Below are 27,946 nucleotides of genomic sequence, written 5' to 3'. Positions count from 1 at the left end.
AATGTGGTGGTGCTCCATCGTGCTGAAACCATACTTGGCGCAGGTCATTCAGGGAAAGACTGCAGACAAGATCATCAATGTCAACACCTAATATTTCTTCTGTGTACATCTTTCCGTTCAAGTTGTCCTCAAAAAAGTGAGGTCCGATGATCCTGTCCCCGAGTATGCCGCACCACACATTCACACTCCAGCGAACTTGATGCTTGTGCTGCCTCAGCCAGTGTGGGTTTTCTTGTGCCCAATAATGGGCGTTGTGAAGATTAACACTTCCATTTCGGCAAAACCGAGCTTCATCAGTCCAAATTATTCTGTGCAAAAAGTCATTTTCTTGATCAGTTTTGATGAGGCCCCAATTGCAGAAGTCAACTCGCCTTTCAAAGTCCGCCTCATTTAGGTCCTGATGAAGGTAAACGTGATATGGATGGAACTTGTGCTTTCTTAAAACATTTGTGACTGTTCCGATGCTGCGACCGCACTGATCGGCAATCTGTCGGATGCTGAGCTCTGGCATCGAGGTTACGCACGCGACAACGTCGATTTCAAAGTCTTCATCGACGATTGCCTTCCTGGTCCGTCTCGGAAGGTGGACAGAGCCTGTTGTGCAGAAGCGTCGAAACAGGTTTGTGAAAGTGGGCCTTGTTGGAAGGGGACGGTGTGGGTGGCGAGACGCGTAAAGCTCCATTGCTAACGAAGCGTTGCCATTCATTTCAGCCATTGCAAGCACCACGTCTACTTTTACTTTGGTAGAATACCTCACGCCAGAAGCAGCCATATTAGCTCGAAAGGACTCCACGTGGATTTCCTTGGTAGACCTTCAATGCAGAGACGCTGTGCTCTAACCGGAGGCACCCTAGTGCAGGACGGTCCTGCTAACGCGTTCACAAGAAGATGTCTCAGTGTGATCTAAAGTCACGAAAAAACGTCGCGAAAAATGGTCTCCTGTTATCGCGTTCATCAGGATCATGCGTAAGGCTCATGGCGCACCGCGCTGTCACATTTTGATTTCGCCGGCCGAAGAGGGCAAGGGTAATTGCTATCACCTATGCCTACGCTTCCACCCTCTTCACACACTAAACACCACACGCAACAGATGCGTCACTTTAGGGAGGAGCTTTGCGCGGACCCTCACCCTCTTGCATGCGTAATCGTGCGAAAGACAATTAAACTTTGGAGCCGGATATCTCGGAACACAGGCGTGCTAGAAAAAATCTTCCAACTGAAACTGTGTACAAACACCACTGCCTACATTTTTTCAATATAAACATGCCAACTTACCGCAGCCAGTAAAAAGTTAATTATTAAATTTTAGTTAATTGGGCTGCTGACAGCGATAATTATCATCTAACTTTCTGTCCCCCTGGCCGCTTAACTTATTTGCACAAGTGGTTCTCACGTGCCTTCGAGCGCCTAATTTTAAAAAAATCATAAAGCTTAATTTTGAACACCCGGTATATATATATATATATATATATATATATATATATATATATATGTGTGTGTGTGTGTGTGTGTATGTGTGTGTGCGTGTGTCAAAAAAGGAAGGAAAATAGGAGGAAAAGAGTGGCAGGAAAGTTAACCAGTCGATATGCAGCCGGTTTGCTACCCTGAGCATGGGGGGATGGGGGAGATGAGGAAGTGTTACAACATTAACAACGAAAGTGTTGATATTGACAGTTTTGACCAGAGTATGGCCTTCATCAGGAACGATGGTACATGTTGTCCGCTCTAGTATTTTGTACCAAAATGAGAAAGCAGGAATGGCTAGCATAGTGGAGAAAGAAAAAACAGGGCGGGGCGGGGAAGATTCCCTAGGGTTATAGTGCTACGCGACTCGCTCGTGAGTAGTAGTTTTCTCACGATCATTGCGTTCAGTGTGTTTAGCTGATGATCACAATATATATATATATATATATATATAAATATATATATTTATTTATTTATTTATTTATTTAGGTGTATGTCTCATGAATGACGATAATAGTGATGCATGTGCTATGAATGACTAAGGAAAGGTCGAAGAAGAACTCGCTAGCGCGTTCTATTTAAATACATGTTACACTGTGAATGTCGTCGAAAGACGATAGTCTTGCGTCTGGAGAGAGTGAACAAAACGTTTATTTGAAGTACTGCGTAAGAAAATCTTTGAATGGTATTCTGCAGGCACTCCGTTAGAGTGCCTCGAGCGTGTGGCGGAGGCAAACGAGTGCATCTAGGCACGTTAGAGACAAGTGACAGCAGGCAGTTATCTTCAAAAGCGAAGATAACTGCCAGATCTTCGCAAAGATGCGCGCCAGTCTCGGAGGTGATAAGGTGTAGAACGCAAAGTGACGGGCAGGTGCCACCACCATGACGTCGTACAAAACGTTGGAAACACTTTTTTGAGCATCGCGTTGCACTGTCAGCGCAGCACAAATAAACGCTACATTCCTTGGAGTTACTTGTGTGTGCCTGTTCTTGTATAAAGGCATACATAGAAAACATCGAAGCGTTTTTGTGGTACCTCACATATGCGCAATAATTGGTTTTTAATACACAATCGCGCAACTATGAACGCTACACCTTGAGCGTAATTCGTGGGCGCTGCGGAGAGGGTTGGCCGTTTGGCGCTGTTTGAGGTATTGTTAGGGCTGACCAACAGAGGAATGTACAGACAGACAGACATACAGACAGACAGACAGACAGACAGACAGATTGACAGACAGACAGACAGACAGAGAGACAGACAAATCAAATTTTTCCGTCGAAGGTTTACAAGGAAGACTATCGTCTTTACAAAAGACGGACCTGCTTATGGTATCTCTGTCTCCACGGCAAGACCTCTGCTTTGACGTTGTGACAATGGTGGAGGTGCTGGAGCCTACTCCAAAACCTCAACCCCTCGTCACCACTCCGGTGCACTGATTCAGTCAGCGCCTACTAGGCCTAAGTCCGGAGTCCGCACTTGTTCCATATGTTAGCAGTATGGCAGCTCCTGCCCCATCCACAGTTATTCTTTCATCGCAGACACCTCCCTCGCAGGTCACTCTTGAACATCCTCGCGTTCCTAAAATTTTCCGTGGGAAAGCGTCTGAAGGTGTCGAGGAATAGCTCTAGCAATTCTAGCATGTCACTGCATCTAAAAACGGGAGTAAACAACAAAAACTTCGCAGTGAATTATTTGCACTTAAACATAGCGCTTGCGCTGGGTATGAAACCGCGAGGCTACTTTCCAATCATGGGAAGACTTCGGTCAAAAATCCTCGACACATTTCTGAACTTGGATTGACGGGATCTCTCACAGCAACCGATCGACGCCCGCGTGCAGATACCCAACAAAACAGCCGCCATGCACGCAGAGTGTCTGTATCTCTGTTTCGACTAGCTGATCGTGAGATCCCCAAGGTGGAGAAACAGCGTCATCAAGTGCGGTGGGTTAAAGAAGCGGTGTTTGCGGGTCTTGTACGAAATACGCCTACAAAAGTAGACGAATTCATAATAGAGGCGACTGTCATAGAGCGCACACTGGAACAATGATGCCGACATTTTAACAGCCAGCAGAACCACGCGGCAGTAAGTGCGGCAGCTCAGAACTCTGCCGTCTGCAAAAGTTCTCTGCGGCATGTGATCAAGAAAATACTGCCTGAGGAACTTTGGGCCCTCTGCGTTCCTCCTACTCAAACGCTTGCCGCATCTGTTGCCGAAATCATCCGCCAAACGTTGGGCAAGCTTTTACACCGCCAAGTCCTGAGCCACATACAGTGAGCGATGCTGATGTGGTACGTCGTCCTCCACCGTCGTTTCAGGCGATGACCTACCAGTCACAACCCACTGGCATGCCTTTGTGGTCTCTGATTTCTGATAGACGGACACCAGTTCACCGCACTGACTTACGGCGTACGGCCGACTGTCGGCCTATTTTATTCCGCTGCGGGGACCCAGGTCACATTACCCGCTATTGCCGTCTTGACAATTACGCGTTCAGTCATTTTTCTTCTCCTGCTTCTTTCCGCTTTCAAGACCGTCGCGCCTACGACGCTGATTAGCTGGCAGGCCCAACAACTTCACCGCGTCAATGTTTATCTCTATAACCTGCGCATCACACTTCCTCGAACCATCAGAGCTTCGCGGATGTCACAAGAGGCCGTTCGCCTAGCCCCCGCCGGGGAAACTAGCTGCGGCGATCTCCAGGAGTGAGGTTGCCAATCATTGAGACACCGCCAAGTGCCACCTACTACCGCAAATTGATTTAACCATGACAACGAAGACTAATATGTTGACTAATACTTTTCCGAAGAAGTCGCACGTACTGATTTTATTGTTATCACAGACGGACATCACATCACACCGTTGGTTGACACTGGCGCCGACTTCTCAATTATGCCACAAGAGCTCGCCGACCGCCTCAAAAAGGAAAAGACACCGTCGACAGAGCCACAAATAAATGCTTGTGGCCAGCTGACGACTCCCACGAGCAAATGCACCGCTCACCTTCACATCGGTGATTCCATTTTCGTCGCCACTTATGTCTGGCTGCTAGACTGCTATAAAAAGATAATTTCTGGCATAAATTTTCTTCATTATCATGGCACTGCTATCACCTTCCCTGAAAGTATGATGAAGTTTTGCGCCCATAAGTATGTTGACTACAGCAGTGAGGAACCACACGGTCTCTTGCGAATAGCCGACGATGTGGCGCTCCCACTAAGATCCTGCTGCCTTGCGTCGGTTGCCTGTGGGTGGCCGTGTTATAAGGACCTAATAGGGGAGCACATAGTTGCGCTTTTGCTTACGCAAGGCATTTCCGTACCGAGAGGTTGCTGCCAGTTACTGGACAGGCAGAAGTGCTGCCCACAAACTTCAGCAGCGACCGCCATCAAATCGAAAACAACACCCCAATTTCCTACTACGACGATGTGGATCAAGCCGCGCAATATTTTGCCTTGCAACTGGGTGACGCGACTATTGCCGCTTCGGCAGCTTTATTGGGGGACATCTGCTCCACGCGGCCATCGTCTGATTAAAAGCACCTGCTTAAAATATACAACGATTCTAAGACTGTGTTTCGTGTACGTTAAAGGTCCAACAAATATCATTGACCAAGCACTGAAGACAACACGCCACCGATTCGGCAAAATACCCACCGTGTAGCCCCGAAAGAATGTGAGGAGATTCATAAGCAAGTACAGAAGGTGCTAGAGAATGACGTCATACAACCTTCAAAAAGGCCTTGGGCGTACCTCGTGGTTTTTGTCAAGAAGAAAGACGGCATCTTGCACTTCTGCATAGGTCATCGCAACATGAACCAAGTGAAGAAAAATGACGTCTGTCCACTACCTCGCATATATGATTCGCTTGATCGGCTGCGTCATTTGCGCTAGTTTTCATAAATGAACCTATCAAGCAACGTTAGATTCCGCGCGCCTGAGTATTTTCCCGATTTTTTTTCTTTCTGGCGTGATATATATATATATATATATATATATATATATATATATATATAGATAGATAGATAGATAGATAGATAGATAGATAGATAGATAGATAGATAGATAGATAGATAGATATACATATACGGCGGGTGACAGCGACGTCGACGCCCGCGGAAAAATTCGGCCGAGAGTGTTTATATAAGTGCTATCGCAACAAAAAGTGAATAACAAAAATTTACGAATAGGCGCATCGCACAAGTGGTTAGTAGACCTGAAAGAAGACGCGACAGCTTTCCGCTTTTGTGTAAATTGGGAAAGGAGAGCTTCTGCGATGACCCTCGTTTTCACGGTTTTTCATTCTTTCCGTCTATTTGGTGACCTAGCCAGTGACGTAAAAGAAATTATTGGGCTAGTTGGAACAACGGTTAAAAATCATGAGCGCAAACACACGACACATGTGTTTGTGTGAATGTGTCATGTGTTTGCGCTCGAATAAACATTTTCCATTGTTCACCAGTAATGTTACGTAAGCAATGTTCTGCTTGTGATTGATTTCTATTTGAATTCCCTGCAGCCACCAGTAGTAAAAGCGGCACTGCTATTGAGTATAAGCGTGTGACAAGGCGTACATGAGAGGTATCGGGAGTTTCTGCCCTTTGCTTTAAGCACTCTGTTCAAACAGAAAGGCACACAACATGAGCGCGCAAGTATACACACGGCAAGCGTGAACAACTGTCTCAATTCCTACTTCTTCGTGTGTCCGCAGCGACTTCCCGTCGTTAACGCGGTCATGGTTGCGAGCGAAGTGACCTTTGTCCTCTCCCGAATTACGTGTCTGATAAGCGCGTGCGCAGGAGAGACCACGCTCTGTGAAGGCGTCAGCCAGCCCAATTCGGCCTCCTCACGGATTTTGCGACTGATAACGACTACACGCTTAAGTTTCCGAGCTCTGAGTACCTCTAAATAGTGTATGGTGTATAATAATGGCTTGCCGTTAGCACCCTTCAGAACGTTTGGACCCTTCGAAACGACACCAGTAGCAGCAGAGCGAAAGTAGTGGGAGTCAAAACAAGTGGTGGAAAATTTTCCGATATTGGTGCCTATGATTTTGCTTCTTTCATAAAAACTGGGTCCTGATAGATGGCAAAATCTGCCCAGCTTAACCAGCGAAAAACTGTACCTTTAAACCACTCGTATTATACCCAATAGTAAAGCCAGACAGCTATTTTTGCTATGAATACAACAGACACGGCCAAGCAGCCTTTAGTTAAACTTTTTGATACACGAAAAAAATCTTTTTTATTGCATATAGTTCTATACCTAGTGAATACCTGTAGTCGGACACTCTCATTTCATTGATATAACTTTTCAATTTTTCCACTATTCGTGCACGTTGCGTGATACGTTGCGGGCACGTCACGCAACGTGCGCGACGTGCGTGAAATCAAATATGGGTAATTAGGCGAAGTATTTTAATAATAATGCCGTTTTAGATGTTGTTACTCATTGGGTTTTCAGTTTGACTTAAGTTGTCATTTGACTTTAGTGTCTGCTCAACGACAGCTACATGTATATGACATGCGACTTAGAGGTTTGTTTATTTCCTCAAAAAATTGTGCAGTAACACTACGATTACACAGCTTTATAATACAAGGCGTCTTAAAAAAGGTATTAGATGTCATAATCGTACCGTCTGTGCTGTTAGTAATGCCTGTGCCATTTGAACTGTCTGCTTTCAGCTTGCAGGGGTCACCTGGACAGAGGCAAGGAGACGTATTCAGCAAATCAGCAAATCGATATCTCATTGCAACTTTGCATGCGTCATTGATTACAGCGTAGCTTCACACACACACACACACACACACACACACATATATATATATATATATATATACATATATATATATATATGATTGATTTGTGGGGTTTAACGTCCCAAAACTACCATATGATTATGAGAGACGCCGTAGTGGAGGGCTCCGGAAATTTCGACCTCCTGGGGTTCTTTAACGTGCACCCAAATCTGAGTACACGGGCCTACAACATTTCCGCCTCCATCGGAAATGCAGCCGCCACAGCCGGGATTTGATCCCGCGACCTGCGGGTCAGCAGCCGAGTACCTTAGCCACTAGACCACTGTGGCGGGGCCATATATATATATATATATATATATATATATATATATATATATATATATATATATATATATATATATATATATAGGTATGGGATATGGCACAAAGGGAGCGTTGTGCCATATCCCATACCTTCACGAAGACTAACTGGCCCATTGAATTATTACTCCCACTACATATATATATATATATATATATATATATATATATATATATATATATATATATATATATATATATATATTTAGAAAATTGAAATTGCTCCAGCCACAGTTCAAATAGAGCCCGACGTTTCGAGACCGACTCGGTCCCTTCCTCAGGGGGTGACTGTCTTGGTCATGGAAGTGTCGTCGCGTCGTGTTCTCTCACCACGGCTCCGGCTTTCCCTTTCCACCACGTTTCGGAGACCGTGAACGTACACCGAAGGCATTGTTCCTAGCGAGCGGTTCACGTTGGCAGGCGTATGCTTGATTTGCCAAGATTCGAGCAAGAGCCTCTTTCCCAAATTCCGTTCTGTTTCAATAACAGAAGCGCCGTCTAAGTCAATTTTATGGTCGTGCTTCTCGCAGTGCTCCGCCAGAGCGCTACGTTGCACTTCCATCTTCCTGACGTCGTTCTTGTGTTGGCGAATTCTTTCCGGGAAACACTTGCTCTCGCCTATGTAGCAGGCTGGACACTCAGAACACGACACTTTGTAGACAACGCCCGGGTGTAGCTCCCTCGGAGGACGGTCTTTCGGCCGCGGTAGCAAGTGAGCGAGCGTCGAAACAGGTTTATGGATTACCGTGACCCCGGCTTTTCCTAGGACTCTCGAGAGCTGTTCACCTATTTTCTTCGTTCAGCGAACTGGGAGCGCAGAGAAAACACAAAGGACGAAGCGAGGAACCACACAACACGAGCGCTCAACTAACAACTGATTTATTTTCCACATCGGAAGGACATATATAAACACAAAATGCGCATGTCAAAAAAAATTATGACGAAATCAAGGGCAGCATGCGAAGCGTGTAATCAAGGCACATGTCTAAGGGTTATCCTGGTAGCTGAATTCACAGTCAAGTAGTGAGAGGGAAGGATGACTAATACATTGGTCCGTATTCCTGGAAATGTGATAGGCTTCAGAAATTTCGCGCGTAGTTTGATGAGGATGCCGGAACAGAACAATTGTATTCTCAAACAGAGGTTGGCACTTGCACGAAACGCAATGTGACGCTAAATGGGAGTAAGGTGTACTTTTCAACGAGCTTCTGTGTTCCCTGAGACGCACGTTAAGACATCGGCCGGTCTGGCCGATGTCCTTGATTTCGTCATAATTTTTTTTGACATGCGCATTTTGTGTTTATATATGTCCTTCCGATGTGGAAAATAAATCAGTTGTTAGTTGAGCGCTCGTGTTGTGTGGTTCCTCGCTTCGTCCTTTGTGTTTTCTCTGCGCTCCCAGTTCGCTGAACGAAGAAAATGAATTACCAACTGGCCCACATCTTGATCCTTTTGCTGTTCACCTATGCCCGGCACATATGGAATGGCGACGGGGTTGTTTGGCGCCTTCGTTTCTCTCGTGTGCGGTGGTGTGGCCAGGGCGGAAAGGGGGTCGGGCGGTGTGTCGCTTGCAGGTGTCTTTCCGCGGTGCGGTGGTTGTCGTCTCGACAAACGGCGTGACGCCCGGCGGATGAACGCCTCTGTGTAGCCATTCCTTCGTAGCTTGGCGACAATCCTCTTTTCTTCTTTCTTCCTCTCACCCTCCGACGTGCAGATTACTCGTGCACGTGAAAGGAGTGCCGAAACCACTGAAGCTTTGTGGGCAGTTGGATGACAGGACGCAAAATGCAAATACCTGCCGGTGTGAGTTGGCTTTCTATACACCGAAAAGGTCATGCGCTCGCCCTGTCGTCTGACTAAAACATCGAGAAACGGAAGCGCCCCGTCTCGCTCTCGTTCCACCGTGAACTGTATCGCTTGGTCGATGGAGTTTAGATGTTCGAGGAAGCTGTCTACTGCTGCCTTCTTTATTATGCAAAAAAAGTCATCCACGTACCTCACAAATACTTTCGGCCTGTCAATAAAGGAGCCCAGTGCCGTCTCTTCAATGTGTTCCATTGTGAGGTTCGCAGCCGTAACGGAGATCGCCGCTCCCATCGCGGTCCCGCTGGCTTGTCTGTAGAAGCTCCCGTTGACGCTGAAATACGTCCCCTTGAGGCAGTATTCCAGTAGGCGACACAGTTCGTCGACGCCCAGGCAGGTTCTTTCATTCAAGAGCTCGTCTTGGTTCAACGCTGCTCGTGCGCTGGATACCGCTAGTGCTACGGGCACACTGGTGAACAGGGATACGACGTCGAACGAGACGAAGCACTCATCGCTGCTCACGGTCACATCTCTCATGCGCTCCAAGAAGTGGCTGGCGTCGCGTATGTGGGTTGGGAAGCTTCCCAAGACCCACAAGCCCACAGTTCCGCTCCGTCCTATCGTGGATTTTACAACATCTCCACTCCGGGCGCTGTCCAAGTATCTCCACCGGACTCTCGCGCCGCTCGTGGGGCAAACACCAACCCACATACGCGACGCCAGCCACTTCTTGGAGCGCATGAGAGATGTGACCGTGAGCAGCGATGAGTGCTTCGTCTCGTTCGACGTCGTATCCCTGTTCACCAGTGTGCCCGTAGCACTAGCGGTATCCAGCGCACGAGCAGCGTTGAACCAAGACGAGCTCTTGAATGAAAGAACCTGCCTGGGCGTCGACGAACTGTGTCGCCTACTGGAATACTGCCTCAAGGGGACGTATTTCAGCGTCAACGGGAGCTTCTACAGACAAGCCAGCGGGACCGCGATGGGAGCGGCGATCTCCGTTACGGCTGCGAACCTCACAATGGAACACATAGAAGAGACGGCACTGGGCTCCTTTATTGACAGGCCGAAAGTATTTGTGAGGTACGTGGATGACTGTTTTTGCATAATAAAGAAGGCAGCAGTAGACAGCTTCCTCGAACATCTAAACTCCATCGACCAAGCGATACAGTTCACGGTGGAACGAGAGCGAGACGGGGCGCTTCCGTTTCTCGATGTTTTAGTCAGACGACAGGGCGAGCGCATGACCTTTTCGGTGTATAGAAAGCCAAGTCACACCGGCAGGTATTTGCATTTTGCGTCCTGTCATCCAACTGCCCACAAAGCTTCAGTGGTTTCGGCACTCCTTTCACGTGCACGAGTAATCTGCACGTCGGAGAGTGAGAGGAAGAAAGAAGAAAAGAGGATTGTCGCCGAGCTACGAAGGAATGGCTACACAGAAGCGTTCATCCACCGGGCGTCACGCCGTGTGTCGAGACGACAACCACCGCACCGCGGAAAGACACCTGCAAGCGACACACCGCCCGACCCCCTTTCCGCCCTGGCCACACCACCGCACACGAGAGAAACGAAGGCGCCAAACAACCGCGTCGCCATTCCATATGTGCCGGGCATAAGTGAACAGCTCTCGAGAGTCCTAGGAAAAGCCGGGGTCACGGTAATCCATAAACCTGTTTCGACGCTCGCTCGCTTGCTACCGCGGCCGAAAGACCGACCTCCGAGGGAGCTACACCCGGGCGTTGTCTACAAAGTGTCGTGTTCTGGGTGTCCAGCCTGCTACATAGGCGAGAGCAAGTGTTTCCCGGAAAGAATGCGCCAACACAAGAATGACGTCAGGAAGATGGAAGTGCAACTTAGCGCTCTGGCGGAGCACTGCGAGAAGCACGACCATAAAATTGACTTAGACGGCGCTTCTGTTATTGAAACAGAACGGAATTTGGGAAAGAGGCTCTTGCTCGAATCTTGGCACATCCAGCATACGCCTGCCAACGTGAACCGCTCGCTAGGAACAATGCCTTCGGTGTACGTTCACGGTCTCCGAAACGTGGTGGAAAGGGAAAGCCGGAGCCGTGGTGAGAGAACACGACGCGACGACACTTCCATGACCAAGACAGTCACCCCCTGAGGAAGGGACCGAGTCGGTCTCGAAACGTCGGGCTCTATTTGAACTGTGGCTGGAGCAATTTCAATTTTCTAAACTTTTCTACCCAGCCAGACAGATTGCTGTCAAAAATGTTTACGTTTAAATATATATATATATATATATATATATATATATATATATATATATATATATATATATATATATATATATTGAGTATTTAGGCGTGTCCGTGTAATATTTGATTTACGTATTTATTTCAATTGAGCAATGGAGGCAATGCACAAAACATAAGTAGGTATACAAATGATATTCAAAAACATATGAAAGAAAAGAAACAATTGCTAACTGATAAGGTAAACAGAAAGCGTTATGATTCACCATGTACTGTACAAAAGATGCACGCATGGGAACAGCAAACCAAAAGGTGCGTTTTTTTGGCACAAGAAAAGGAGTGGCTACAAGGCACAGCCTTCACATACCTAGCTGTGACAAAATTAAAAACGAATTCATACTCCTTGTAATAGGCAAAAAGAAAAAAAACACCACACATGCTAAACAAACGATGCATTTATATTGGAAATTTAAGGGCATGCATTTCCTGCGCAAAGAAAAAGAAGATACAAGAGGCGGCATAACTGCCAGTCAGAACGAGCGAATCTGGCTTGTCATTGAACGTAACAGATCGAAAATTTACTATGATGATAGTGTAGGGTCACAAGTTGCAAAATTCAACTTTGCGCTACGACGTCGCACCTACTCGCTGAAGTTTGTGAAATGTCTCGATAGGATCGTACAGAATTTAACAAGTTTTGACTCTCTGTTTCTCCCCCACCCGCTTGCTTTTCCTGAGAATTCAGTTACTTACCCTAAAAACGAAGGTATCAATAAGGTTGTCTGTTGAGGAAAACTATGTCATCTTGCACCGTCACACAGGCCAAGTTCGAAAATGAATGCTAGACAGAACATCCGATAAACCGCTAAGCGATGACTCCAAGGGAACTGGTGCGCAGCCCAGTGACGGAACAGCAACTTTTCAGTCAGCACCGCTGCACCTCCTAGCAGACTTTCTACCTCAACTATGTCGTTCCACTTGTAAAGGTAAACCCATGGATAATGATGGCTTCTAAGAAATAGAAACACATCAACCTGATAGCCACCAGTATCTGATGCGCTGTCAAACGCTGTGCATGCCTTGTATCTCTCTTCTATCCTTCTTCCCCACGCCGCTTCCTTTAAGTTACGACTGTTACGACCGGCCCCAGCATTGGGATTTTCCGAAGGTTTGCGAACCCCTCTGGGAGATCGTCGACGCATTCCCGGGATAGCCTGCACCTGAGACGGCCTTGCAGCCAAGCGAGAACAAAGGTCAACGCACTGGTTTTGTGCTAGGGAATCAAGCAAGAGGAGTCGCGGGGAGAACTGGTTCCTGACCGACTGTGTCGTCGACCCCCACCTCCCCATTCAGACTCTTCCCCCTCGCCGGGTGAATTCCGGAATCTGCTGTGCGTTCATGACCATGTTTGGGCATCTTTAGGGCGTCGTGACCATATTTGGGCATCGTGTTAGGTTGTGCCCCTCCATGTGTTGTGAGGTGTATTTCCCCTCCCTCGTGGCCGAGGTGCCGTGGCCACCGTATTGGCTGACGATGCGGACAATGCGCCCAGTGTTGGCAACGCGGCGCTATAAAATGCCGAAGACGTTTTGTATGTCTCTCTCTCTTCTCCCTTTGGATCAGTTGATCACTTCTCAACATGTAAATAAATCTCTGTCGTTCGTTCGGGCGCTTCTTCTCGCTGAATTGTTGGACGATGGATCCTGGGACTGGGCCAGCTACCGAAAACGAGACCGGCAGGACCCGGAGTCCCAACACCCCGCTTTGAAAAAACGGAAATTGTTGGCTAGTGGACGTCTGTTTGTTCAATTCGGAGTGGCCTATTGCCACCTAGATTTGCAACAAAAGAAATCAGCATGATTGCATGGAACGCCTATGCTGGTAATAATCCAACTACGTTTCAAAACATCATGTTCAAATGCCAAAGCCTTCACCAGTTGCGGTTCCTCCACCTTCAACAAAAGGGTAATCATCGCCTTATGCATTCCTCTGATTTGAAAGCTCTTACCCGCACGATCATTCGTGAAGAAGTTCAAAACAGGAGAACAGCAGTGATGCACTGCCGTCTGAGCTCCACCCGCAGCGTTTGACTTGTGGAATCTTGTTAAGCAGAAGGTGGCAGCCATGGCAACACGAACAACGCCTGTCGCTCCACCAGCGCACCCGCTGCCCACATAAGCTGATCTGGCCACCATGGCGACGCCCACAGCAGCAGTTGCTGAAGCACTGATGCCAACATATGAGGGTATAGCTACATTTCGCCTTCTGTGGTCACATCTAGAGCTGCTGTCATTAGTCGTGGCCATTTGGCTTCTGTGCGAGGTGTAGTGTTACACCCTCGTATCGTCAGTGGAGTCCGTCTATCTTGTTTGTTACTGCGATATCGTTTGTTACGAGATATGTGGCCTCCGATACTGCGATATCGGAGGCCACATATCTCGTTACTGCCGGATGAACAACGAGACTATGCTGAGTTGAAGAGGGACCAGTTTCTAAGACTCTATCTATTTGTTCCTGACTTCTAACCATTCATGTAGTACCGGTCTCCATCTACTCCAGCGTCCCCAAGTCAACATCATGCCTACCCACTCCTTTAGCCGTCTAGGGAGCTGGCCCTGCTGCGGTGGTCTAGTAGCTAAGGTACTCGGCTGCTGACCCGCAGGTCGCGGGATCACATCCCGGCTGCGGCGGCTGCATTTTCGAAGAGAGCGGAAATATAGGCCCGTGTGCTCAGATTTGGGTGCATGGTAAAGAACCGAGCAAATGGTCGAAACTTTCGGAGTGCTCCCCTACGGTGTCTTTCATATAGATATGGTGGTTTTGGGACGTTAAAGCCTGTATATCTATCAATCAATTGTTGACAACAGGTAATAGCGATTCTGACAAAACGCGGTCAAATGTGATGCTCTGTATATACGTACCCTAATATTGGTTCATCAATTATTTGCTGTTGAATCAGCCGGAAGAGAAAGGCCAAGGCCTTACAGAACACCTTTATTTACGGCACTACATACTTGCAGCACAAAGCAACGGTTCACACAGCAACCGAACAAGAGCCAGAATATATACGCCCACCAGCCACTCGCGCATGTACGATAACATGGTGACGTCACTAACACTGTTCATCGACGATGCCTTTCACGCGCCGTAATACAGATAACAACACAACATTTACACTCCACGCAAATCTCTTATTTACCAATAGAAGCAATTTATAGGTAGGTAAAGACTGAAAGTGAAAATGCACAATGCATGGTGCAGCAACACTCGGACCAATTTTGTGTTTTTGGTAGTGTCTGTAAACGACTTTTTCAGCACATGTAAGTCTAGCAAATGTCATCATGATGCTGATGCCCGGTCCCGATACTGACTAGTGAACTCCCTTGTCTCCCTTGCCTTTCATTACTTGTTCAGCTGAACTTTGAGTTGTGGCCAGGCTGGCCTCTTCGATGAGTGAAGGTATTAGTGTAAACAAACTTCTCATACTTGCTCGTTCTCACTTGTATGTAACCATCATGATCGACATAGGTCTGGTTCGTTGCAGTTCTGAGCCGAGGCAGACATTGCAGAAGGAACGCTTCTGCTGACCCAGCCTGGTGAAGTCTTATGGGGTGTGTACGATTATATATATATATATATATATATATATATATATATATATATATATATATATATATACAAAGAAGTGGAGGACGGGCAAAACAAAAACTATTTATTTTTTCTACGTTTCAGCCGGAGACCGGCCTTCATCAGGGAAAACCCTGATGAAGGCCAGTCCCCGGCTGAAACGTAGGAAAAATATATTTTTGTTTTGCCTGTCCTCCACTTCTTGGTATTTTTCCACTGGATCCAAGAACACCTTCTTTTTCATATATATATATATATATATATATATATATATATATATATATATATATATATATATATATTTATATGACGCTTTGATGATTGCGAGACGTGGCCTGACTCATACACCACGTTTACTCCATTCTCACTTCTTCTTTGCCTCTACCAACCATCGCTTCATACTTCACACGATTCCCCCTCCCCCAGAAAGAAGGCATGAATTATGAACAAGAAAAAGTAAACTAGGAGTGGTTGAAAAGCCATAAATGTCAAAATTCACAATATGTTCTATGCTCCAGGGAAGTTCCGTAAACTTTCAAAGACTTCAGCGAGGTGTGCAGCAGTTTGGTTAACTCGAGAGGTCTGGTGGGTGAGGCTTACTGTGGCGTTCTGGAGAAGATAACCGCGTCCTGCACAACTGCACTGACCATGACATGGCTTCAACAGCTGCGAAGAACGAACAAAGTTGGACGTTCTTGTTGCATCGGCAACTCGGATGTCGTGGGGGTTGTATTTCTCGTCGTGAATAGAGCAATCCCGATGCTTCTTGCGTGCGTGCTTTTCGACAGATTGTAACAGAAGACGGGGGGGGGGGGTGAAAACGTATTTATTTATTCATTTACAGGAAATTCTCTGCGAAGAAGCACCGAGTAGTCAGAGAGGCTTGGCTTGCGGTGGGGGGGGGGGGAGGGGGCTTTGTTTAGGGCTGCGCTTGCAGCCACCGCTCTGTGGGCCCGGTTGATCAGACTCAACTGATCTTCCAGGTTCTCGCTGGCCAGCAGATCCTCCCGTCGCACCGCTGTTGGATTTTGATTGATTGATTGATATGTGGTGTTTAACGTCCCAAAACCACTATATATTATGAGAAACGCCATAGTGGTGGACTACGAAAATTTAGACGAGGTGGGGTTCTTTAACGTGCACCCAAATCTAAGCACACGGGCCTACAACAATTGCGCCTCCATCGGAAATGCAGCCGCCGCAGCCGGGATTTGATCCCGCGACCTGCGGGTCAGCAGCCGAGTACCTTAGCCACTAGAGCACCATGGCGGGGCCCGGTGTTGAATTTTGTACTGGTTGTAAGGCTGTAATGGCCTGACACCCCCACGTGACGTGGTACATAGTGGCTTTAGCTGAACACCATTCGCTGAGAGGAGAGTATGCCGAGGGGTGCATTTCACTCTGGATGTGCAAATTTGGAAATGTGCCGGTTTGAATTTGCCTCCAGCTGACCAATTCCTCTTTATTTAGTGTTCGGTGTGGTAGCGAATAAGCTTTTCTAAGTCCTCTGTAATAGTTTAGGATGGCCGAACAGTCGCAAGAGACCGGAACGAGTTCCTCAGGGGCGAAGTTGGAAGGTGCTCGGCTCGCATACCCTCGAACTACCCTATCTGCTGCCTAATTCCCCTCCAGTTTCATGTGGCCCTGGATTTCATATAATCCGATGCCAAATTCTCCGTGGATGTGTAATAGAATCCTCGCCAGTGTCTGTAGCGCTCAGGATGACGTTGAGAGTGGGTTGGCTGATGCGCCCCTGCAGGTAGTTGCGGCAAGCTGCTTGAGAGACAGCGAGAACTGTCAGCGACCTTCGTTGTCGGCAGCCGAGGGCGAGAGCGAGCGCGATGACAGTTTCTTCAGCCTCGGTGATGTTCTGGTACCGCACGGAAGCGCTGGTACGTTCTGTGAGTGTGTGGTCCACGACTGTGGCTACAGCCTTATTGTTTGCATGGTCGTAAGTGGCGGCGTCAACATAGTACGTGGTGTTCTTGTGTGCATAAGTTCACTCGGGGGCTTACACTCTGGCTTCCCGCCGGCCGTGATGTAGTCGGGGATCTATAATGCGGGGGATCGGAGCGACCTTATAAGTGGCACGAAGTTGGTCCGGAGTGGGCTTGCGACGAGCTGCGTCGTGAAACTGGCTGATGTAGCCAAGGTGTAGGAGCAGGTCACGGCCTGTAGCTGTTTGCGTGAGCCGCTGCAGTTGTGTGGCGAGCTGCGCTTCACAGAGTTTTTCAAAGGTGTTGTGTAGGCCCAATGCGAGGAGCTTGCTAGTAGAAGTGCCCGGTGATAGCTTGAGTGCCGCTTTGTAGGCCTTGTGGAGCATTGCGTCTACTTGGCCCTGTTCTCTTTTGGTGAGGCGTTGGTAGGGCAAACTCTATGCCAATCTACTGACCACGAGGCTACGTATGAGCTTTAGGGTGTCATCCTCGCGCATGCCATGGTGACAAGTGGCTACCCGAGATATCATTCGGGCCACTTGCGGTGTAGTGGGGCGGAGAAGAGAAAGTGTGTGATTCACATGGCGGTTCGACTGTACCCCCATGCCTAATATTCAAATGGTGAATTTCTCTGGGATTTGTTTGCCAGCAAGGACGACCTGGAGGCGGGAGCCCTGGTTGTTCTGCGCCGATGGTGGGAGCTTGCGTCGATAAATTCGTAGAAGCTCAGATTTTTCTAATGCACAGGTCAGGCCTCGTGCCTGCGCATATTGTTCGACGCATGTGGCTGCCTGCTGCAGGTTGTATTCTTTTTCTCTAAGGGACTCCCGCATGGCCCAGACGGTGATATCATCCGCATACATCGCGTGATGGATGCCATCGATGCGGTGGAGTTCACGTGCCAGGCCAACTATAGCTACATTAAAGAGTAGTGGGGAAATCACTGAGCCCTGTGGGGTGCCCTTGTTTGGAACCCTGATAACATGTGATCAGATGGAGCCGAGACCGACTGTGGCAGTGCGGTCCGACAAGAAGGCCTGAACGTAACTGTAGACGTGCTGCCCTCAATGAAAAGCCTCGAGGCCCTCAAGTATGGCTTGTGGCTAACCTTATCAAATGCGCCCTTAATGTCTAAAGTCAAGACAATGTTTTCTCCTTGCTGGGAGGCGTTATCAATGACTTATTTTAGTTGTAGCAGTACGTCCTGCGTTAAAATATGTGCCCGGAACCCGTACATTGAGTGCGGGAAAAGGTCATTGCCCTCGAGATAATCTTGGACGCGATTAGTGGTGACGCGCTCGAAGAGTTTACCCAGGCAGGAAGTGAGGGATATTGGTCGCAGGTTTTCGATCTGAAGTTTTTTGCCCTTCTTCAGTATCATTATGACCTCCGCGTGCTTTCATTCAGAAGAAAGCGGGCCACGTTGCCAATGATCATTGAAGAACGTCGTGATTTCTTGTACGGCGCTGTCGTTGAGGTTCCTGATAAGGGAGTACGTGATTCCGTCTGCCCCAGCAGCTGTGCTGCGGTGGCTGCTGCGAATGGCGGCATAAACTTCGTCCTCCGTTATTGGTCGGTCGAGAGTGTCGTTGGCACGTCCACGATACGCAGCCTGAAATGCGGGCGGGTAGAAATCGCCAGAGAAATTTTACCGGACTTGATCCAGCAGCGCATCGTCTGTACCCTCAAAGGCGTGTATGAGGCGCATGACTGACTTATTCTTCTCAATTTTCGTTCGAGTAGGGTCCATCAAAGCGTGCAAAATGTGCCACGTGCGGGCCGTGCCCATTGGGCCTCGAAGAGAGTCGCTAAACCGGGCCCGATTGAGTCGCGCCAGTTCTCTAGCGTACTGCTCTGCCCGAGTGCTGAGTGCGGTGATCCTTAGCTTGAGGCATCGGTTATGTTTTTGCGTCATCTATCTGCCGATGAGGCTCCTTCGGGCTTCCCACAGATGTAGCAGATGGCCGTCCACTTCCAGCAGTGCAGGTGTTCTGTTAATGGTGGTAGTCCAACGCTCTCGAATTTCTTTAAGTTGGGTGCACCATTCGGTGAGGCTTGTGACGCTGTCCAGTTAATGTTCGCTCTCCCGACGAAAGGCGTCCCAGTTTGTGAAGCGTGCTTCTCCAATAGACCGACGCACTATGCTCTCTGTAACTTTTGTGCGAAGAATGAAGTGGTCACTGCCCAAGGATTCCTGCAGGTTGTCCCAATTACAGTTTGCACGGCCACCGGCAAGGGTGAGATCGGGGCAAGTGTCCCTGCACACACGGCTGCCGATCTGGGTAGGGAACGCGGAATCCGTAAGCAGTTCAAGCTGAAATTTTTCAGGGGCAGCCGCAAGCTGTTTGCCTTTGACATCCGAATGGTTGTAACCCCCAGCGTTCGTTGAGAGCATTGAGGTCACCGAGCAGTAAGAGTTCTTTTCCCCGGGCCAATCTGCAGGCACCTTGGACGAGGGCATGTAAATCAGCGGCTTTTTGATTTGGGGCGCTATATACGTTGACAATGATGACACTTCGCTTTTCTCCTTTCTTTTTTTGCCTGAGAACTAGCTCCACATACACATGTTTTATGTTGGTGTCTGGGATGTTGTCTAAGCCATCTGCGAATAGCGCTTTGTCAATCAGGATGGCCGCTTTTCCTTCTGTTTCACTATTATAGGACTTATAACCTGAAAATATGGGTGGCATTCCGGGCTCCTAAAGCGCTATGACATCTGGCCGAGCAAAGTGTGTGTTAATGTACTTTTGGAGGAGGCTCCGCTTTCTGCGGAAGCCGCGGCAGTTCCATTGCCAGACTTCTAAATGTTCGCCAATGAGTGGGGCTGTGCTGCCCATGCATAATTCGTTTATTGGAAAGGTGTTGGTATCAGAATCTCGGCTTGCGACGCCGATGTTGGATTGAGGGTGAAGGCGCTGGGTGTCGATGCGGCGATAGCGAGGATTTCAGATGCATGTGGTTCCAATCCTAGTCTATGGTAACCTTGATCTGTCGTGGAGTGGGAGCTACGAGTGGCCCTCTTCCTGCGTATATTTTTGCCTGTTTCAGCAATTTGCGCCTCGAAGCTTGTCTTGAGAGAGTCGAGGCGTTCTCTGAACTGTGTGATTATGGCACTGAGTTGTTGCGATAACTGCTGCGCGAGCGTTGAGAGCATTTCGCGTAACTCTTCGCGTGTGACTGTGGTGCCCGGCGAAGAAGAAATCAGTAGCACCGTTTTGGGGATTTTCTGTCTCTCGGGGGAAGTTGGAGGTTTTTTTCGGGGGAGTCGGGTGGCGAGCCGAGACGCGTTAATAGGGCATGAAGTTGAGAACTGTGCTTTGCTTGACGTGCCGCGACGACCGCCAGCTCCTGTTTGAGTTTTATGTTTTTCACGAGAAGGTGTTCTTATGCGATGGACAGCGTATTGAGCGGAGCGATGGGAAGATCTACATTTATTTATTTATTTATTTATTTTCAAATACTGCAGCCCCGTTATGGGGCTATCGAAGGAGTGGGTACACATCAAGAAATAATAAAAAGGTACAAAACAAAACAGCTGAATACACAAGTACATTGGCAGATCATAGAAATACAAAAATTTTACAAACAGAGTTATACAAACAATGAAAGGTTTACAGCACACCGTCTTTTAATGCCTTCAAAAATTCATCTTTCTGCAAAGACCGAATGTGACCTGGTATGAAGTTCTACATTTCAATACATCGAGGAAAAAAAGGTGTATTTGAAGAATTCAGTACGAGGATGAAACACAGATACATTAAGTGCGTGGCTGTTTCTGGTGGATGATGGCTTGGCAGGTGTTATGTAGTTGTTGTGTGGTGAATATTGCGGTGAATTAAATAAAGAGTGAAAAAGTTTCAGAGACTCGATGACTCGTCTTTTAGAAAATGATGATAGACCAAGCTGCGCTTGATGGCATGATGGTGAAAAATTACGATCATAGCGTCTGTAAATGAATCGAATTGCTTTTTTCTGGATGGATTCAACGCGTTTTATGTCAGTGATTTTATAAGGGTACCATACAGTGGCTCCATACTCAAGGATCGGTCGTACGAGGGTTTTGTATGTAAACAGTTTTGTTTCCCTTGGGGCTAAACGTAGTGAGCGGTTAAGGTATCCAAGTTTCTCAGAGCCTTGTTGCATGTTGTATCGATGTGACTAGACCAAGATAAGTTAGTAGGGAAAAGGAGACCAAGGTACTTATATTGTGAGACCCGCTGCACTACATAGTTATTAAAAGAATAATCAAACACAGATGAGGTTTTCTGTCTACTGAAACACAGAGCAGCTGTCTTTTGAAAGTTAATGCTCATCTGCCAATTTTGGCAACACCTGCAGAAGTTTAAGAACGATGTATGGAGTGTATGATGATCATCAGGTGAATTTATTACGTGATATAAAACGCAGTCGTCAGCGTAAAGACGAATTTTAGTGAAAACTGTGTCGGGTAGGTCCTTTATATATAGCAGAAAACGTAATGGCCCTAGCACGGATCCCTGGGGCACTACGGAAGATACACGTGCTTTAGATGAATGGGAGGTGTTAAATGATACGTATTGACTAAGACTTGAAAGGAAACTTCTAATGCACTGAACAAGCGATTAGTTTTTCAGTAAGAGATTGAGCTTACATAGAAGTTTTGAATGGATGACAGTATCGAAGGCTTTAGAAAAGTCTATGAATAATGCGTCCACCTGAAGCTATAGATATGTCATGAGTGAATTCTGTCAGCGGAGTTATGGTACTAAATCCACGCCGGAAACCATGTTGTGCATTGGACAGAATATTGTTAGTTTCTAGAAAATTGATGATGTGTTTGAAGACAACATGTTCCAGTAGTTTGCATGAGTGAGAGGTTAATGATATAGGCCTGTTTTTAATACAGATTGCCTACTACCTGATTTGTGGAGTGGAAGGACTTGTGCAATTTCCACGATGATGGAACAGATGATGTTGATAATGATTTGTTGACAAGTACTGACAGGTATTGGCTTGTCCTTAGAGAATAGCGATGAAGAAAAATATATATTAACATTGTCTGGGCTAGACGACTTTTTTGAATCAACATTTAAAATCAAATTTAAAACACCTTCTGTAGACACAGAGACATCATCAATAGAAATAAGCGAGGCATGAAGTGGAGTGCAAGAAGAAATTTTGTGATTATCCTGAGCAAAGACAGACGTAAAGTATTCGTTAAATGCATTGGCAATGACCTGCGGCTGGCTACTAGGAGTTTCATTAAGGACGAATGTATTACTAGAACATTCCTTTGGCGAGATTGAGCTCCAAAGTTTTGGGGGATTATTCTTAACCATATTTGGCAAGGTAAACGAGAAAAAGAAGTCTTTAGCAGCATTTAGTTTCCTTCGAAGTTCCTCCTTCACTGTATTGAATTCAGCCCTACGCAGGGCATTGCCATTACGACTTGCATGCCTTAGTCTTGATAGTCGCGCTTTAAATGCAGTACTTCTCTCGTTATCCATGGAAGTTTAGTATTTTTCTTTTTAGTCTTTAGTGGTACATGTGTTTCAATAAATTCTATACCAAGGTTTTCAAAATAAGACACAAAACTTTTGACATCACCAGTATAGCTAAGTTCTTTAAAAATGTAAAACTCACTGCTTAAGGTGTCAATGTTAGACACATCTTCAGCCAGGCTATAATCGCGAAAAGTTATGTATTCATAGCGGCCTTTTGGAACTGTGCAATTAAGAGAGAGTAGTACACCTCTATGATCAGAAATACCATTAATAACCTGAGCTGTAAACCCCCTTGTATACAGTAAAGCATTGAGAAAAACGCAGTCCAGTATAACATTGCCCCTTGTGGCATCAGTGACAACTTGTTTAAGACCTAAGTTTATTGAAAAATTAATAACCTTTCTACAAATTGATGAATCGGTGCCCAAAGTGGAGAGCGATGGCCATGAAATGCCAGGCACGTTAAAGTCTCCCATGCAAACTAGGTTACCTGAAGAAAAGCCTTTTTGTTGTATAAAACTACTGAGTACTGTGAACTGATCTAGTGATGAACCTGGGCGACGATAAAATACACCGACAATTATTGGAGAGTTCGCGATATGAACGTTGCGCCAGACGGTTTCAATCTCTGCAGGTGACTTTAATACAGAAAAACTTAAATCAGACCTCAAGAAGATGGCAACGCCGCCACCTCGGCCATGCAATCGATCAGTACGAACAACATTGAACCCTGGTAGAGTAATTTCAGAATCATATAGGTCACCATGAAGCCAGGTTTCTGTGACGCCAATAATGTGAGGACAATAGGTAGCAAGCAAGTGTACAAAATCAGGAAGTTTATTAGTGAGACTTCTGGCATTTATATTGAGAATACACACCTTATCATGATTCGGTTATTTCGAAAGAGTGGGGCGTTTAGAAAACTGTTTGGTGGATTTTACTAATGAGTTGGAAATACAATCCCAGTCATAGCGCGCATTATCTACATATAATGATCGTACCTTAATTGCACAGTGAAACCGTCATTCCTAAAGGATGCAGTGGCGTCCCATAGTTTTTGGCGAATAATCCCTATGTGTTCAGAGAAGTCCTTCGTTATGCGCATGTTAGAACCCTTCAGCTTAAAGCCATTCTTCAGCACCTTAATCTTTTCGTGGAAGTCAAGAAGTTTAAGAATGACCGGGTGAGGTTTACTACCAAAGTATCTACCGATCTTGTGGAATCGTTCAATCTGCGGAAATTCAACTTTAGGTATGTCTGAAAAAAACTTCAACAGACTGGCCTTTAAAGAATCGCTATTTTCATCTTCCGATTCCTCCATACCGTATATGATAATGTTGTTTCTGCGTGAACGATTTTCTAAATCATCATTTCGAGAAGAAAGCTTGCTGACTGTAGAAGACAGCTTTTCCATTTGGCAACGCAGTTCGTCGAAAATGCAGCATTGTGAGAAGGTGGAGTCTTCTCTAGAACTGTTAAGCGCGTTTCGATAGCCTCAAACCGGGAGTTGACAGAGTTACGCAATTCCGCGACATCTTGTTCTATTTTCTTCTGGCCAGATAAAATTTGAGAAAACATTTCTGAAATAGACCATTGATTGTCGGCATCAGAACTTGATGGATTATTAGAATCCGTTTGAGTAGGAGAACCTGTGCGCGATGTAAGGCCTGAGCTAGCCAAATTAGCCCGAGTTAGCCTTTGCGGAGGTCCCGGGTTTAACTCCACATCGCCGCTTAGTAAGAGACTACACAGGCCATGTACAATATCAGCATATGATGAAGTAAGCATAAATGAGCAAATGTGGGGGCAAGGTACCAGCAGCAAAAATCGATCGTCAGAACGAAGGCAATAGGCATTGCTTAGGTAACGTACCTGCACAAGGAACAGACAGCGATTAAGCATTGTGCTGGTGCTGCTGTGACCTTCCCCACCGAAGCGATGCAGTTGCGGCGGCGCTTTTATATCCTTGACCACCGGCGTCACATCGGTGGGCGTTTTCAGAAGTACGCTGTCATGGATGATGTCATCGAAGAAGGTTGCCGGCATGCTGACGAACGAATCATGGATTTGCTCCGAGAGAAGGACAGGGCAGTCGGCGCGCATGCAAGCCGAAACTTGCGCGTGTCGATCAGCAACCGGTGAAACATCAAAAACCGTCGAAGATGTGGCTACCAAGGGAGCTGCCAGGCCAGCGCAAAACTGCACAAGGAACAAACAGCGATTAAGCATTGTGCTGGTGCTGCTGTCACCTTCCCCACTGAAGCGATGCAGTTGCGGCGGCGCTTTTATATCCTTGACCACCGACGTCCCATCGGTGGGCGTTTTCAGAAGTAGGCTGTCATGGATGATGTCATCGAAGAAGGTTGCCGGCATGCTGACAAATGAACCATGGCTTTGCTCCAAGAGAAGGACAGGGCAGTCGGCGCGCACGCAAGCCGAAACTTGTGCGTGTCGATCAGCAACCGGTGAAACATCGAAAACCGTCGAAGATGTGGCTACCAAGGGAGCTGCCAGGCCAGCGCAAAACTGCAGAAGGAACAGACAGTGATTGAGCATTGTGCTGGTGCTGCTGTCACCTTCCCCACTCACCTTCCCCACTTGCTGAGCAGCTCACCTTAAAGTTGGTACCGGCTGATGGAGTGGGATTGGGCTTCTCAGTATGTTTGCTGGAGGCGTGCTGGGACTGTTGACGGCCGGGTTGCCGCTGCTGCTGCAGCCCCTTGGTCATCTGGTTCTTCGGATGCTGCCACTGCTGCTGTCGCTGCTGTGGCTGCTGCTGTTGGCCACGTTCCACAGAAGGAAGGGATTTTGGCCGCCTCAACATGTGGCTTGCTGGCAATGATGATGTTTGACCCGGGACGAGTACGTATATTGAAATGCTCACCAGTTCAATGTTCTCGAGAATTGCCCACCACTGCTTTGGCTCGGGAGATTTGATGCGTAGTGAAGTTACGCACGGCCAGGCGCTTTTTCAGGCGCATGATGATCTTCATGCCCGTGCATGGAAGCGGCGGCGGCTTCCGTCGTAGCTGGCACGGCTTCGTTACGGGTGGTGGTGTTCGCAAGCGCTCCTGCAGCTGCGAGCCTTCCTGCTGCGCAGGCAGACGCCCGACGCGTCTGCCTGCGCAGCAGGAGCACTCGCAGCCGCAGCAGCCCCAGCGTTGACGTGGCCGGGCGGAGTGCTTGCAGGACCAGCCGGCTGCATCAATTCCACCCGAGCTTTGTCGAATAATCTCTGGCGTTGACGCTGGTGACGGGAAATGGCCAGTTTCCTGTTGGCGTCGGTGTCACTCGCCGGTCCCAGCGATGCAGAAGATGTGGGATGGTGCCCGGCAACTTCATTTTCGCTTGCCGAAGTGAGCTCGTCGTGGTCGAGAGAGTTTGTGTTAACATAGGTGTCGCTGGGGCTGAATGCAGGTTGATTGTGTGGCATACTTTTCTTCTTCTTCTGGTTCGACACACTTGGGGCATAAGCTAGTAGTGGGTAGTCTGCTCAGGAAAAAGAAGAAGTAGTTGGAACAATGGCCTAGATGCAATAATAAACCACGCTGTGTTTTCGGAACCGCGTATCAGAGTGCTATATTTATTGGTGACCCGGACTGCGAACGCGACCTTCCATGGAGCAGCGTGAGCATCTCGACAGCCTCAGCCTTGGTACCGCTGCCACTGCACCCGGCCATGTACCCTCTTCGGATGTTGTTGGAGGTACTACTACCATGACGCTACCACAGCTGTAGCTTGCCGATCCCTCCTTATGGTTCGTTCAAGTCGAGAACAAGTTCCGCATTCATTGCATCACGTCAGAAGTTCGCAAGCATGAGCTCCTCGTTGAAGCGATGCCGCCACAGGCAATGGCCAAAGTACGCGACATCCTCTTGGGCCCACCTGGTGACACTCCATATACGACAGTAAAACAGGCTCTTCTTCATCGACTCGTTCCGCCTAAGCATCGGTGCATTCAGCAACTTCTGTGCAACGAAGAGCTCGGGGACCGCCATCCCACAGTTTCTACGTCACCTGCAGCACCTGCTTGGGGACGCCTTGTGGATAGCTATACCGGCTTATCGGTCAATGTTTTGCTGTCACGCGCTAAGGCCCTAAACCCCACTTTCGTGAAACCGCCCACGTCACCATATACAGCTCTACTCAACAAGTTTTCAGAGATTACAACGCAGTCTCCCATGGATAAGACCCGCAAGCACACTGTGACCCACTGCATTGTTACCACAGACCCACCGATTCACTGCCGCCTTCACAGACTTGGCCCTGATAAACTTCGACCTGCTCGCAACGAGTTTGAGCATATGTTACAGTTGCAAATCATTCATTCGTCATCAATCTCGTGGTCGTTGGCGCTACACATGGTTCCCAAGAAGAACAATGACTGGTGGCCCTGTGCTGATTATCAGGCTCTCAATGCAGTCACCGTTCCAGATCGCTAACCGTTACCCAATATTCAGGACTGTACTGCCTTTTTAACCGGCACAACCCTATACTTGAAGATTGATGTTGTTGATTGATGTTGTCAATTGGGTCATTTCATACCTAACTGGCCGCAAACAGTATGTTGAAATTGACGGTGCCTGTTCTCGTTTTCTTGATGTTTTTTCTGGCGTCCCACAGGGTTCGGTCTTGGCACCGGTTCTATTTAACATTTATATTAATGATCTTGGGCAAATTGTGAAGCCCCCTCTACGCCTTAAGCTGTTTGCAGACGATTGCATCATCTTTAGCCACATAGTGTCTGTCACTGACCAGCACGTTCTTAACCGTGCTTTGCATGCAATAACGGAATGGTGCAATAAATGGGATATGATTATAAATCTCGACAAGACAGTTTACATGTGCATCTCCAATAAGAATAAATCTCACTTCATGTATAGTCTTGGCAATTATCAGATTAAACAAGTGGAGGAACATAAGTACCTGGGGTTAACCTTGACGTCCAGACTTAACTGGTCAACACATATAAATAACATATGTTCCTCCGCGAGAAAAAAGTTAGGATTTCTGAAGCATAAATTAGGTGATGCCCCCTCATCGCTCAGACTCATTGCATACAAATCCATTGTAAGACCCACCCTAGAATACGGAAGCATTGTATGGGATCCCCATACTATCACTAATAAAGAAAAGCTTGAAAAAATTCAGAGATTGGCAGCTCGCTTTATTTATAAACGTTTTAGACGTCGCGACTCCCCTTCAGCTATGTTGGAGCTCGCACACCTAGAGCCATTGGCCAACCGACGTAAAAGTGCCCGCCTAAACTTTCTACACCAGCTATATTTTAATAAATTG

At 47.3% G+C, this 27,946-nt stretch overlaps 1 protein-coding gene across 1 annotated transcript in view; it reads right to left on the bottom strand.

Annotated features, from left to right (window-relative positions):
- The window catches only part of LOC142764763 (uncharacterized), a 422,070-nt gene that overhangs the window by 18,384 nt on the left and 375,740 nt on the right, over positions 1–27,946 (bottom strand). Inside the window, exon 8 of the mRNA XM_075865291.1 lies at positions 7,099–7,161. Coding sequence (XP_075721406.1) covers positions 7,099–7,161 — 63 coding nt within the window. The remainder of the gene's footprint in view (positions 1–7,098; positions 7,162–27,946) is intronic.

This window comes from Rhipicephalus microplus, chromosome 6 (genome assembly GCF_043290135.1).
Source record: "Rhipicephalus microplus isolate Deutch F79 chromosome 6, USDA_Rmic, whole genome shotgun sequence".
Classification (NCBI taxonomy): domain Eukaryota; kingdom Metazoa; phylum Arthropoda; class Arachnida; order Ixodida; family Ixodidae; genus Rhipicephalus; species Rhipicephalus microplus.
This window is presented reverse-complemented; position numbering and strand designations above follow the sequence as displayed.